The 15,164-nt window shown below is 42.3% G+C and overlaps 1 protein-coding gene across 3 annotated transcripts in view; it reads right to left on the bottom strand.

The window, feature by feature from the left end:
• Positions 1-7,381, bottom strand: part of tada2a (transcriptional adaptor 2A) — a 45,012-nt gene extending 37,631 nt beyond the window's left edge. For all 3 annotated transcript variants that reach the window (XM_048557188.1, XM_059655263.1, XM_059655264.1), the window contains exons 1-3: positions 7,181-7,381; positions 4,436-4,542; positions 1,288-1,347 (exon numbers count right to left, since the gene is read on the bottom strand). In XM_048557188.1, coding sequence (XP_048413145.1) covers positions 1,288-1,347; positions 4,436-4,542; positions 7,181-7,205 — 192 coding nt within the window. In that variant the 5' untranslated portion in view covers positions 7,206-7,381. The remainder of the gene's footprint in view (positions 1-1,287; positions 1,348-4,435; positions 4,543-7,180) is intronic.
• Positions 7,382-15,164: the final 7,783 nt, after the last annotated feature.

Below are 15,164 nucleotides of genomic sequence, written 5' to 3'. Positions count from 1 at the left end.
TTGGACATATTACTTGGTTCTGAAAATGAGGAGCAGGCCGAATTTTATGGATATCCACATTCTTAGTGCATATACTGCTACTGAGTGGTACTTTTAAAAAAAAAGAAATTGAGCTAAAATGCATAAATTTGAATAGCAATTCCGAGCAGTTCACCAATGATGTGTTCCTAGGGAAGGTTGCAACTGTCGTGTTTTGTAAACAGCACAAATTGCATGCATAATACATTACACACGCGGTGTGCAATTTTACTCCAGGAAGAAAGCTTTTCCTCATTTTTTCTCCTTAGAACTCCTAAGAAGCAAAGATTAGATTCACAATAAGCAAACAGATGCACAGTGATAGTGTGCAGATAAGCAGATTTGCAGAACAGTGCGACTTATTCTTCATGGCTTTTGTTTTTGATAAATTCCATTAATTTAGAGTACACATTGAACATCTATGCAGGATATTATTTATAATTAAGATTCAGTAAAAGAACATTTTGGGCCTTTTTGCTTACTCTGAGGGTGGAGTTATTGAGAACAACTTCTGACTTAACAGCTCCACAATAGCAAGATGATGCGAGAGGTTCAGACTTCTAAAATGATTACTCACATAAAAGTCAACCACCTCACCTTCCTCACCCCAGGGTTGGCTAAAAATTTAGTCTCAGAAACTCACCTTGAAATAAATACATTCATTCAATCTATTTGCTCAATAATTTTGGTATAACTTATTTTGATAAATATATAAAAACATTCTGAAAGAAAGAGATTACTTGGTCTTCTCTTCTTGGCATTATTTCTTTTTATACTCAACGCTCAACCTGCGTGAAGGATGTTGGCTTGCCAACTATTGATGACAGCTGACTGAGAGCTCCCCAACACTCTAAATATCCTTATGTAATATTGTTATGCATCATAACAAGAATGTCAACATTCTTTTCCAATACCATGAGTTCTCCAGCTTTCATATGTCTGCTGTAAAATTTCAATGACTAAGTTTGAACTGGCATGGGTTTTCTGCTGTTCCTTCTTGATTGCATGCTGCCTTAATACAGGGTGGAATTGGTGGAAGTTGATGTCCATAGGCAACTGAAGCTGAAAATAATATGTTTACCTTCAATGTCAGATACATTGAACTACAAGCTATAACTGAAATTATTTAAATACATGCACACCACACGCAGAACTGGATAAACAAATTATAACTAACAATAATGAGTGATCAGAACTTTCTTACCTACAAAATAAATCTTTTACTTGGCTACCTGTTTAGAAAAGACCTTTAAAAATCTCTGTACTCACCATTATTTCATAACTGTGGTCACTTTCATGCTTCTTGTATTCAAACCCTCTAGTAAAGCACTACAAAATGAAAAGGACAAAAATATCTTAAAATACTATTCTTCCCCTTAAATATTCCAAAGTAGCCTTCAGTACAATGATCTTATCAAGCAATAAGACCAAAATTTATTTGGTTAAAATAACTTGAATATTTCTTCAGAATCTACTTTTTTTGATCTCCAATAGTACCAATTGTAACCAAACCTTCCAAAGTGATGCATAATCCACAATTTTTACAATGCTTTCCAATACGAACCAGTTATGCATATTATGAGAGATAATGGGAACTGCAGATGCTGGAGATTCCAAGATAATAAAATGTGAGGCTGGATGAACACAGCAGGCCAAGCAGCATCTCAGGAGCACAAAAGCTGACGTTTCGGGCCTAGACCCTTCATCAGAGAGAGGCTCTCTCTGATGAAGGGTCTAGGCCCGAAACGTCAGCTTTTGTGCTCCTGAGATGCTGCTTCGCCTGCTGTGTTCATCCAGCCTCACATTTTATTATTATGCATATTATGGCTTAATACTACCACTATGTCATTTGATGGGATCAGCTAGATAAACACTGGATGCTAGAACAGATTAGAGGCTATGAATTCTGTGGTGAACAATTAACTTCCCCAGAACTTGTCCACCAACTCAAGACACAGGTCAGAAGTGCAAAGAAAATCTCTCCCCTTCCTGGGTTATTGCATTTCCAAGAACAATCAAGAACTATCACGAACTATACATTATTTAGCTCAAAGCCTGCTTGATTGGCAAACCATTCAGCACCCAATGTATTCACTCTTTGTCGCCAGTGGCAGCAGTGTGTACAACATAACAATCTGTACTGCAGCAATTCTCCAAAGCCCCTTTGTTGGCACTTTCTAAACCTACAACCTCAACTACTTAGAAAAACAAAAGTATCAGCTGCACCAGTCAATCCCACCAGCAGGTTCCCCTTAAAGATATCCTGATTATCTTTTCCTGTTACTGGTTCAAAATCCTGCAAATCCCTCCCTGACAACATGATGGGCACACCTACACACCTAACCCTATCGCTTACCACTGCTCTCTCTCAAAGACAGAACTCAGGAATGGGCAATTACTGTTCTTGCTAGCAAAGCACTCATCCCATCAAAGAAATTAAAAAACACTCAATCTTGAGATCGTTAGCTAGTATTTCAGAAAAATTCAAGCACAAAATTTGACATCAAAAGAGGACAAAAATGACTTAAGTTCAGACACGAAACTGCAGCAGAATCAAAGAACTGAACAAGTTTAAAATGATTAGTGGTTTACAACAATTTTATTTTGTCAGTAAAACAAATTATAAATGACTTGAGATAACACGGTGTGAAGCTGGATGAACACAGCAGGCCAAGCAGCATCAGAGGAGCAGGAAAGTTGGTGTTTCAGGTCGAGACCTTTCTTTTCTGAAGAAGGGTCTTGACCCAAAACATCAACTTTCCTGCTCCTCTGATGGTGCTTGACTTGCTGTATGCATCCAGCTTTATACTGTGTTACCTCAGATTCTCCAGCATCGGCAGTTCCTACTATCTCCATAAATGACTTGATTATGTTTGAATTAGCTTTAGTCTGCCAACATTTATTACAGCTAAATTACTACTTTTCCTCAATGATGGATCTAGAGGGTTAGTGAAGCGGGGTCGGAAAGCCAAACTTCAGATTTAGTCAACTTGGCAGTAAGTTGACTGAATTAGTGACTGGGCTTGTAAAATCAGAAACTGAAGCTTGTAGTTATTAAAATTTGCATACCACGTGTTTTTCTTTAAAAATATTATTCACTGGGCATAGGCATCAATGGCTGGGCTTGGATTTACAGTCCACACCTAATTGCCTTGAAAAAGTGGTAATAATCAGCCTTCTTGAATCACCACAGTCCACGGTGGGTAGATACAGTCACAGTGCTTTTAGGAAGGGAGTTTCTGACTTTGACCCAGTGAAGAACAGCAATATAATCCCAAGTTAGAATGAGATATGGTTTGGACGGAAACTTGCACGTGATAGAGTCTCCCTGCATCTGTTGCCCTTATCCTCGAAGATGGTAGAGCTCATTGTCAAAGGAGCTGTGGTGAATTGCTGCAAGTTGTCTCATGGATGGCATAAGGTGATGCCACTGTGCACTGGTGGTATTCGGCATTAATTGATTAAGATGGTGAACAAAATACCAATCAGAGTGCTTTGTCTGAATAATGTTCAAGCTTCTTGAGAGTTGCTGGAGTTGCACTTATCCAGGCAAGTGTGGAGAGCTCCATAACATTCTTGACTTGTGCACTGTGAGTGCAGGACAAGCCTAGCAGAATCAGGAAGCAAGTTATCATTGCAGAATTCCCAAGCCTCTGACCTCGTTTTGAGGGCACAATATTTACATGGCTGGTTCAGTTCTGTTTCTGGTCAATGGTAACATCAGGATGTTAATAGTAGGGTATTTTGTGAAAGCACTGCCAATGACTGTCAAGGGAAGATGGCTAGATTCTCTCAAAGCATTATGGTCATCATCTGGTGCAAACATTACTTGTTACTGTAAGCTTGAATATTGTCCGGTTCTTGTTCCATAAGAATATGCGTTGCTTCAATATGAGTTGTCACAAATGATGCTGAACATCCTGGAAACTTCCCCAGTTCTAACCCTATGATGGAAGGAAGGTAATTGATGAAGTAGCTGAAGGTGAGAAGGTTCGTGATACTATCACGAGGAACTCTTGCAGTGATATCTCAGAACAGGGATTATTGACTTCCAACATCCACAACTATCTTTCCTTGTGTTAAGTATGACTTCAAATAGCAGCGAGGACACCCCCAAATGCTTAAAAAAGCATAATTGCTGACTGGGAGCAGCAGGGAATAAGAAAAAGAATAAATCACATGATCACATAGCCAAGTTTCTTTTCATATTGTGGGACTGATTTTCCTGATGTAAGTTGATGAAACATCACCTTTCTCAAAATCTTAACTACTTGTATTAGTTTCAATTTTAAAGTCTGCACATAGGATTATTGCTGAACCTGCAATCAAACCCAGCAATTGTGGGGTATGAAATGTAAGAATGGAAGACAAATGTATTAACTTCAATCTCTTATAAGCTCAAATAATGGTAGTGTACCTGTAAACATATAAGTAGTGGAGGAGGTCCACAGTCTGCACACTTTATGTAGGGTTCCATTAGATAAGAGGAACATCCACGACATGGTGGTTGATCAAAGGGGTCACCTGAAATAAAGTCAGATCAAGGCAATTCAGCAAGTGATATCTCCAAATAGTATGCATAGATTTAATGTTACAGTAAATATTCATACAACAAATTACCTTGTGGTATCTGTAACAGAGGAACTGTTACATTTTAATGCAATCATCAGGGCCATTCCAACAACCACCTAGAAACCACTTCTCATATATTTTATGTAATTCTCAATGTGAACATGAGATTGCTATACCAACCATGAGAAAACCAGACAGCAGCCTGTATAAGGATATTAGCTTTTCAAGCTTTGATTTGTCTCTGAAAAAAAACACTTTTAGCTGTATAACACTAGGTTGCAGTACTGGCAACTACAAGCAATGCAGCAATGGTAACAACAGTTTAAATAAAATAATTTCAAAGCATCAATGAAAGATCAGATACATGAGCTTTGCGTTAAAAGTGATTTTTAAAAATTGAGAAACATGAAAACTGGATTAGTAATAACACTATTATATGCATATACTTTATTAATACAACTATTTTTGCTCCCTATGTAGAGTTTCTGATCAGGAAATGGGTCATTACAGACAAGTGTGTGACTTGGAAAAGAAAATGCCAGAAATACTCAGCAGGACAGGTAGGTTGGTAAGAAAGAGAATTAAAATTTTAGTTTGATTATCTGTCAACAAAAATGGAAAACGTTACAGATGCAACAAGCCAGAAAGTAGAGGGGTGGGAAAATTGGGGAAAGGTAAAGAACAGAAAAAAAACTGTTAATTGGGCAGAAGACAAGAATAATTAAATGCCAAAAGATCAATCATTTTAGCACTCCTGTATTCCACACTATAAGAACTTCCCTTTCATTGTAATCTCCTTCATGATCAATGTACTTGCTTAAATCCCTGTAAGATTTGTAACTTTTTTCCAGTTCTCATGAAACATCAGAGACCTGTAGCACTATTTCAATGACCACAGATGCGGCCTAACCTGCTGAGAATTTCCAGCACATTATTAATTTCAGATTACTGATGTTAGCAGAATTTTGCTTTTGCGCACGGCATATGTGAAGTACTCCATGATCTAATTTGTTTTGCATGAAACTATGGGGAATAAGGGAAAATCCTGTTTAAAAACCTAGAGGTAAAGAACGTGACTTTCAAAAGGTTCTTTGGACATATGCAGCGTTGGTCTTTAGAAGGTTTTGAAATATTTTCACATTAATTCTAGGAGGAAATGGAGAAAATCTGAATATAAAATTGCCCCTAATTTGATAAAAATTAGAAGCAACATTTTTTTTGACTGGATAGACGTGGCATGGTGGAAGGGGAGAAGAAATACAACAGGACAAGATATCAGTTTGCAGCAACTGTTTTTATTTCCTTTCCCCTTTCATGCGATCTTTTAATGCCTCAGCAGCCCACCCTGGTGTAATACATGTTTTCCCAGTTGTAAAGTTTGAGTGGTGCTCTGGTGGCATAATAGGAAACTGCTAGATAAACGTGCTTTTACATCTAGATTTTACTTTGGTGAGTTAAGGAAATTGTTAAGAATTGGACTGCTTTCCCTGGCAGTCTTTCAAGGAGGCAAAATACTGAAATATAAAACAGAATTACCAGAAACAATATTAACCTCCTTCCATGCATTTACTGGTCTGTCTCTGCAGCTTTTTCCTGCTTTTGTGTTTCAGTAGTTTTATTTCACAATAAGACTTACACAAAATTGCACACAGACATAAGTAAACATACACACAGAGTAAGGTAGGAAGTTTTAGTGACTGGATGTTTGCATCCACAAGAAACTTTGATACATCCTGTACTCACTAAAGGTCTAAAGAAATGCATAAACTTTTTTCTTATCACAGTGATGGGCTGACTTGTTGATCATTTTCAGTGTATTTTGCACTTCTAAGACTTAACGATTTGTTTTGGGGTGCTGTTGAAATACTACGGACACCAAAGGTAAGGGCAAAATGAAAAGTTTACAAAGGCCAGCAATTCAAACGATGGATGATGCTTCTCGACGAGCAGCTCAATTTACTTCTCTCAGTTAACGTGAACCAACCTTGAGTGGGTCTGTTACAGCTCAGGTCACACAGCTTGCCTGCACTTCGCTCTGCGGCCATCAGAAGCGAGGGAGAGCTAAATGCACAACACACGTGGCATATTCACCGTACTAAACACAAATGCTCCACTGACTTTAACCCCGGTTTGAGACACACAGATAAGTGAGTTGGAGCGAGCAATTAAATTCAGTCTGAAAAGGGTTGGGTTGGTACAGTTTATCTGCGAGTCTGAGCTCTTAGGGCGCTGTGTTTTGGTTTAGAAAAGAAAGGTGACCTGGTGGGAGGAGAAGTCGGCTCCGAAACAGTGATCCATACAATAAAAAGCACGGCACATCACTGTGGCCACACATTTATTTTAGGCAAAGACATCTGGATTTTCTTTTAGCATTAGGTGTTTGGTGGTTGTGGGTGTTGAAAGAAGAGCTTGGAAGAGGAGCTTTTATTGAGAAGCAAATTTCTCGCCCAAACGCGAGTCTAATTCAATTGCCGGCTCGTGGTTAAGGCTGCAGCTACAGGCCCGAGGAAAGCACCGATCCTCTGGTTATCAGCCATCCACACCCCCTCCATCCCCCGAGGGTGAGACACAGGGCGGGGGGGCTACTCACTGCCGAAGGGTGCCAGCCGATCCATGCTTCACAAAATGACGCCGACGAACGAAAACGGAAACAAAATTTGTCAGTCTGAACTAAACCGCGGTGACGACCCAGCACCGACGACTGTTTTTGTCTTTGGCTAAAAGACTGCTGCTTCTCCCCAGCGCCCCGCTCGCTGTCCGCCTGCCGCCATTTTACTCCCCAACTCACTCCAACGGCCCGCCCGCAAGATGGCCTCCGCCGTCACTCAGTAGGATTGACAGCGGCCCCCACCAATCCAATGTCAGCGTTCGCACGCAATCCCGCCCCCTGCTCGCTTTACTGCTCCAATACTGGCTGTGTACTGGTGGCCCTCTCCCACTGACATTGTATGAATGAGTTTATTGCCATGTGTATTTTACAGTAAGAATACAGTAAAATACACAGTGAAAAGCTTTCACTTTTCGCCACGATCTGGCGCCATTTTGAATAATTTAAGAATAAGGAGAGAAAGATATAGCTGAAAGGAACAAAAACACAAGTTGCTGGAAAAGCTCAGCAGGTCTGGCAGCATCTGTGCAGAAAAAACAAATCAAGAGTTAACATTTAGGGTTGGTGGCCCTTCCTCAGTGCTGATTTTTTTTTCCTCCATAGATGCAGCCAGACCTGCTGATTATTTCCAGTAACTTCTGTTTTTGTTCCAGATTTACAGCATCTGCAGTTCTTTTGGTTTTTATATAGATTAAAGGGAGTCCCTCAGTCCTGAGACATAGTAAGAACTGCCGATGCTGGAGTCAGACAAGGCATTGAGGTCTGAAATTCAGATTTCTGAAGGGGTTGCCGACCCGAAACGTCAACTTTCCTGCTCCTCTGATGCTGCCTGACCTGCTGTGTTCCTCCAGCTTCACAGTGTGTTACGTCAATCAGACCTGAGCCAGTTTATGACCATCATCGACACCTGTGCCGCCATCCCCCTGCCCCCACACTGCTTTTGCTGCCATCTGTTCCGGACCCAACCGACATCTTAACCAGTTCCCTCCCCCCATCCCCCTCTCTGATGAAGGGTCTAGGCCCGAAACGTCAGCTTTTGTGCTCCTGAGATGCTGCTTGGCCTGCTGTGTTCGTCCAGCCTCACATTTTATTATCTCGACATCTTAATCGCTGAGCCTCGGGTGCTAGTTTTTGCTGCTGGGGAAATTCTCCAGCGCACCTCGCTGCAGCCTGCACCAGATCAAACAATGTCCGAGTCACATCGTCCACCACTGGGCCCATCTTGCTGGTGTTGCTGTGATGCCCTTCCACCACCACTTTGCTGCTGCCAGCACAGGACCCAGCCAATGATTAAGTTGCTTATCCTCAGGTGCAATCTTTCGCCCAGGGGCCTACCTCACCAACGTTTCCTTCACTGGCGTAGCAGCTGCCGATTGAAATGCCAACTCCTGTGCTCAACCTGGAAAAGGGCCCACTTGAGGTCTGTGTTGGGCTTTCGCTGCTGCTGCTGCTGCCATCCAAGCTCAGGACAATAGTAAAGTAAGGGTATCGGAAGCAAACAAAAGTAAGACAGACGAAAAAAAGAAAGAAGGAAAGTGGTTGGAGCAGATGAGCTCCAGTTAATGCTGCCATCTTGCTTCCAGTTTCCAAGGGTCTGGACAGAATTTAAAATTAGTTTAGTGTTCACAAGTGATCACAAATTCACCTTTCACCACCTGCGTATTGCAATTTAAGAGCACATGTGTACTGATTCATACCCAGATATGAGTGGACTGCATTGTACCTGACAACTCAAGCTATCAATGGATTCTGCAAAATGTTTGCAGTTATTGCATTTTTCATGACCTCAGAAATTAATTGACTGAGAGAAGTACCTCAAGTACTTTTGAATGCTGGCTGGTCTTAGCAAGAACCTGCAAATTAACCAACCACAATTTGAATTATGCTGGTGGGATAAATGCTAAACAGCTCTCCTCCTCCAGAAAGCCATGTACTGTAGCATAGAACTCAAGCCAAGAGGGTACTTATGGTGCAATGGCATTGTCCCCTAACTCTTAACCACGAGTTCAAGTCCCATCTACTCCAGAGATGTGCCATCAAACATCCTTGAGCAGGCTGATTAAAAAATACCTAGAAGCCAATCCTTAAACACATTTATATTTGTTTATTTTACACATTTCAAGTATACAAACACAACCATTCTTCATGTGGCTATTTATAGGGTCCAATACATCAATGCTCCTAAGTTGCACATACAACTAATATGGAATTAAGAGTTTGTCGCTTGTACACTCAAACAAAGTCTACACTTCCATCTGGCATATTTAGTGCTACCATTCTCCAAGGGACCTCCAGAGCCTGTTTGGTCAACTGTGGTAGAAGAAACAATTTACTGGTCTTACTAAAACAGGCTCTTATATTAAATAAGTACTAGTTATTTACATTAGCAACTAAGTACAAGTTACTTTGATGATAAATACACCCTCTGTTCTGGATATTAGGTTTTGAGATCCCATTCTTCCTGCCAGGCCATTTGACATCATAATGGATGGTGGTTAGGGCATTCCATATAAACCCTTTCAGAGCTTTATGCAATGATTATCCCTCCGAAACAGATGCAATCTCAAGGTTAGAGCTCGCAAGAACTGCAAATGCTGGAGTCAAAGATAACACAGCGTGGAGGTGGAGGAACACAGCAGGCCAGGCAGCATCATAGGGGCAGGAAAGTTGACGTTTCAGGTCGGAACCCTTCTTCAGAAATGGCTTCTCAGAAGAAGGGTCCCAATCTGAAAAGTCAACTTTCATACTCATCTGATGCAATGTCAACGATTATATGTGATTAATGAGGATATCTGAGGATTACAGTCTGTCTCTTAGAGCTCCAACATGGGCTGTGACATACACACTGCATCACCCCAACCCCTCCAAGGTTCTGCTTAGAATGACTTAAGTAGAAGTCTATAAAAAGTTACATCTTGTTCAATCAGACATATCTAAGTTTTTAAAAATGAATAAAATTTGATGTACAGAATTTCAGAAAAAATAATTTTATATTCATGGACTGATAAAGTAAATACTTTTCTAAAGCTTAATATTAAAGATTTTATTTGGAATGTTTTATCTTCTATCCTCACTGCACATATATGCGCCGCTATGTAATTTGCTCTAAAACCTTTTATTTCAGTGCTTTGTGTTTCTGATTTAAGGGATGAGATTATTTGTGAAAATAATTTAATTATTTCAGGCGTTTAGATCATCTGATGACTTCACTGCTGCTTCAAGTTGTTCATGCCCAGTAAAGATTGCTGAATCAGTTGCTGCACTACTGAATGGAACTGGAGCTGAAATTTTCATCAGAGACATTACAGGATTTCTCAGCAATTGAGCATTTTAAAAAATTCATTTTGTTGTGTGGATGTGGACGTCACTGGCTGGCCAGCATTTCTTGCCCATCCGTAGTTGCCCTTCAGCATCCTTAGACATTTCTTCAGCCAGAGAGTGGTGGGCCTGTGGAATTCATTGCCACAGAGCGCAGTGGAGGCCGGGATGTTAAATGTCTTCAAGGCAGAGATTGATAAATTCTTGATCTCACAAGGAATCAAGGGCTACGGGGAGAGTGCAGGGAAGTGGAGTTGAAATGCCCATCAGCCAATGGCGCAGTGGATGCGATGGGCTGAATGGCCTTACTTCCACTCCTATGTCTTATGGTCTTACTCTGTTGCTGCTCCAAAGTCTTAGTCAATATTTTCAAAAGTCTGCACTGAAGCGTCAGTCTTTATTGTACTCAATTCTCTGAATTTTGAGGAAATCAGCACAAGTGCCAGCAATAAGTCAGAGTTCGTGGACAGAGGTACAAAAATGTTGCAATGCATGATGTGATTTATTTGTAAATTTGTGTCATGTACTTTTTTTGGTCACTTGGCATATGGAGGAATGGGATTGCACAGTGGACAAAGAGGCAAATATTTCTCTTGGGGAGAGATAATGGGAACTGCAGATGCTGGAGAATCCAAGATAACTAAGTGTGAAGCTGGATGAACACAGCAGGCCAAGCAGCATCTCAGGAGCACAAAAGCTGACGTTTTGGGCCTAGACCCTTCATCAGAGAGGGGGATGGGGTGAGGATTCTGGAATAAATAGGGAGAGAGGGGGAGGCGGACCGAAGATGGAGAGAAGATAGGTGGAGAGGAGAGTATAGGAGGGGAGATAGGGAGGGGAAGGTCAGTCCAGGGAAGACGGACAGATCAAAGAGGCAGGATGAGGTGGTAGGTAGGAAATGGAGGTGCAGCTTGAGGTGGGAGGAGGGGATGGGTGAGAGGAAGGTTAGGAAGGCAGAGACAGGCTGGGCTGGTTTTGGAATGCAGTGGGGGCAGGGGACGAGCTGGGCTAGTTGTGTGATGCAATGGGGGAGGGGACGAACTGGGCTGGTTTTGGGATGCCGTGGGGGAAGGGGAGATTTTGAAGCTTGTGAAGTCCACATTGATACCATTGGGCTGCAGGGTTCCCAAGCGGAATATGAGTTGTTGTTCTTGCAACTTTTGGGTGGCATCATTGTGGCACTGCAGGAGGTCCATGATGGACATGTCGTCTGAGAAATGGGAGGGGGAGGTAAAATGGTTCGCGACTGGGAGGTGCAGTTGTTTGTTGCGAACTGAGCGGAGGTGTTCTGCAAAGCGGTCCCCAAGCCTCCGCTTGGTTTCCCCGAAGTAGAGGATGCCACACCGGGTACAATGGATACAGTATGCCACATTGGCAGATGTGCAGGTGAACATCTGCTTGATATGGAAGGTCATCTTGGGGCCTGGGATAGGGGTGAGCGAGGAGGTGTGGGGGCAAGTGTAGCATTTCCTGCGGTTGCAGGGGAAGGCGCCAGGTGTGATGGGGTTGGAGGGGAGTGTTGTGCGGGCAAGGGAGTCGCGGAGAGAGTGGTCTCTCCGGAAGGCAGACAAGAGTGGGGATGGAAAAATGGCTTGGCTGGTGGGATCGGATTGTAGATGGCGGAAGTGTTGGAGGATGATGCGTTGTATCTGGAGGTTGGTGGCGTGGTATGAGGGAATGAGGGGGAACCTCTGGGGGAGGTTGTGGCGGGGGCGGGGTGTGAGGGATGTGTTGCGGGAAATGTGGGAGACACAGTCAAGGGCGTTCTCGACCACTGTGGGGGAAAATCGCGGTGCTGGAAGAACATAGACATCTGGGATGTGCGGGTGTGGAATGCCTCATCCTGGCAGCAGATGGGGCGGAGGAATTGGGAATAGGGGATGGAATTTTTGCAGGAGGGTGGGTGGGAGGAGCTGTATTCTAGGTAGCTGTGGCCGCACCTCCATTTCCTACCTACCGCCTCATCCGCCTCCTTGACCTGTCCGTCTTCCCTGAACTGACCTATCCCCTCCCTACCTCCTCACCTATACTCTCCTCACTACCTATCTTCTTTTCTCTCCATCTTCGGTCTGCCTCCCCCTTCTCTCCCTATTTATTCCAGTCCCCATCCGCCTCTCTGATGAAGGGTCTAGGCCCGAAATGTCAGCTTTTGTGCTCCTGAGATGCTGCTTGGCCTGCTGTGTTCATCCAGCTCCACACTTTGTTATCCACATTGATACCATTGGGCTGCAGGGTTCCCAAGCGGAATATGAGTTGCTGTTCCTGCAATATATCGCTTTCTGTTCCTGCACAGGTCATGCCACCTAGGTACTATCCCAGTTTCAATTACCAGAATTACTCTAAATGTTAAACTGTGAATTGAATGTAACAAGGAAACAATTAAAACATCTGCTGATAATATTATTGAGGAGGCAACTGTAGATGAATAGCAGGGTTCCAAAGATAGAATCAAACTTCATTCTAGACCCATATCAATTACAAAGTCGATTAAAAATCATTCAGAATGTGAAATTAAACAGAAACATTGTAAATACTCAAAAAATCAACAATATGCTTGAGGATTATTTGCTCTTTTGCTGCGACTGAGCTGCCATCTGCTGGTTATCAGAAGTTTGGTGACTCTTTCTCTTCCGTTCCTTTCAAATCTTACCAATTTTGAGTTCCCATCACGTAACTTTCACTAAGAGTGCACAACATTAAATTTGGGTGTGTGTTGCATAAAATTTGTTTTAGATTTTCAATCTAAACATGCCAAAATTGTTGAAATCATATTTCCAGTAAAGCACTCCAGTGGAGCATGAAACCAGAAATTAGCTCACTAAAGACTGAACTGTTACGTTCTTTTAATTTTACCACTTTAAAGCAACATTAAATAGTAGTGTAGTTTTATAAATCTGTTTGAGATTTTGTGCCATAGTGCTTTGCCTATTTAATTTGTTTTGTATTTTAAATGTGGACTGCTCTGAATAACCTAATCAATCTGTGTGAAGAAAAAGCAAGTTCACAGAATCAAAACAGTCCCTTCGTAATACTCCTAGAAATCACTCTAGAAATCCTAGCTGTAACAAACACCTGAATATTTCCGTATAGAAATATAAATTAGAGAGGGCTTGAAAGACAATGGGTTTTGTCATTAGGCCAATCCATAACTCAACAGTAATGTGCACGTGGCCTGTCAATTTAGTTCTGACTCAGCAAATATTCTCTTATGTAGCTTCGGTCATCAAACCATGAAAAGTTCCTTTCTGAGCAATCTAGAATGCATTGGACTGATACTCAGAAGTCATCACACAACAAAATGGTGCCTTTGAAGTCCAGAAGGCTGGAGTCTGTGTCAGTGCACTAACTGTAAGATAGACATGGAGGACTAATAGGATCTGAATTTTCTTGCTTTCAGTATGATTGCATCTGAGGTATCATGATTGAAACACCTAACAGGCAGCAACACCTACAAATAACTTACTGGACAGACTGAAAAACAGCATTTAACATCTCGTCCAAAAGTTCACATCTCAAACAATGCAGTACTCCCTCAGTTCGGTACTGGAGTGTAAGCCTACATTATTGTGCTCAAGTCCTAGAATGATACTTGAACGTTTAACCTTGAACTCAGAAGTAACAGTGTTACCACTGTCCTGATAGCTAAATGTCGAGTAGTATGAACTACTGAATGGCAGCTTATAGATTTCATCTCCCAACCACAAAATCAATAATTTGAGATGAAGTTAAAAAATTGAGTATGAATGAGGAAAGAAAATTCAGTGGCTACTACAATGAAATTTTTGGATTGAAACATATTCAGCATTAGAATATTTTAATGAGCACAAGCAATACTTGTGAGGGATAATACTGTGTTCTTATGAAGCCAAACCCGAGGTCTCTTATTTTGATAGCTGCAACTGAACAAATGGAGAAAAAAATGACAATACCTAGAAGTCGAGGTAGGAAGAACTGCCGATGCTACAGTCTGAGATAACACAGTCTGGAGCAGGAGGAACACTGTAGACCAGGCAGCATCAGAGGAACAGTAAAGCTGACGTTTCGGGTTCGGACCCTTATTCAGAAATGGGGAAGGGGTAAGGAGCTGTGAAATAAATAGAGAGGAGGGGTGGGGCTGGGGAATGGAGGTGGGGTTGGTGAGTGCAGGTAGGCAGTGGTAAGGGTTGGTTTATAAGGTGGGAGGAGCAGATAGGTGGGAGAGATGATGGACAGGTCAAGGAGGTGGCGATGAGAGGGTGGGTTGGTTGTGGGTGGGGAGATTTTGAAGCTAGTGAAGTCCACATTGAGACCATTAGGCTGTAGGCTCCTAAGGCGGAATATGAGATGCTATTCCTCCAGTTTCTGGGTGGTGTCATTGTGACACTGGAGCAGGCCCAGAATGGACATGTCGTCCAAGGGGTGGGAGGGGGATTTGAAGTGGTTCACGATTGGAAGGTGGTGTAGAGCACCTGCTCTTGGTTCGCGACAAATGACAAGCGGGGACTCGAGGCGAAGCACAGTGCATCCCCCCGGCCTCAAGGTGAGGTCCAGTACAGCCTCTCGTCCTCAAAGTGAAGCCCAGTGCAGTCTTCCGGCCTCAAGGTGAAACCCAGTGCAGCCTCTCATCCTCAAACTGAAGCCCAGTGCAGCCTCCCGGCCTCAGGTTTAA

The sequence above is a fragment of the Stegostoma tigrinum genome, chromosome 27 (assembly GCF_030684315.1).
Source record: "Stegostoma tigrinum isolate sSteTig4 chromosome 27, sSteTig4.hap1, whole genome shotgun sequence".
Lineage (NCBI taxonomy): Eukaryota > Metazoa > Chordata > Chondrichthyes > Orectolobiformes > Stegostomatidae > Stegostoma > Stegostoma tigrinum.
Note: the sequence above shows the minus strand (reverse complement) of the source record. Positions and strands in the feature narration are given on the sequence as shown.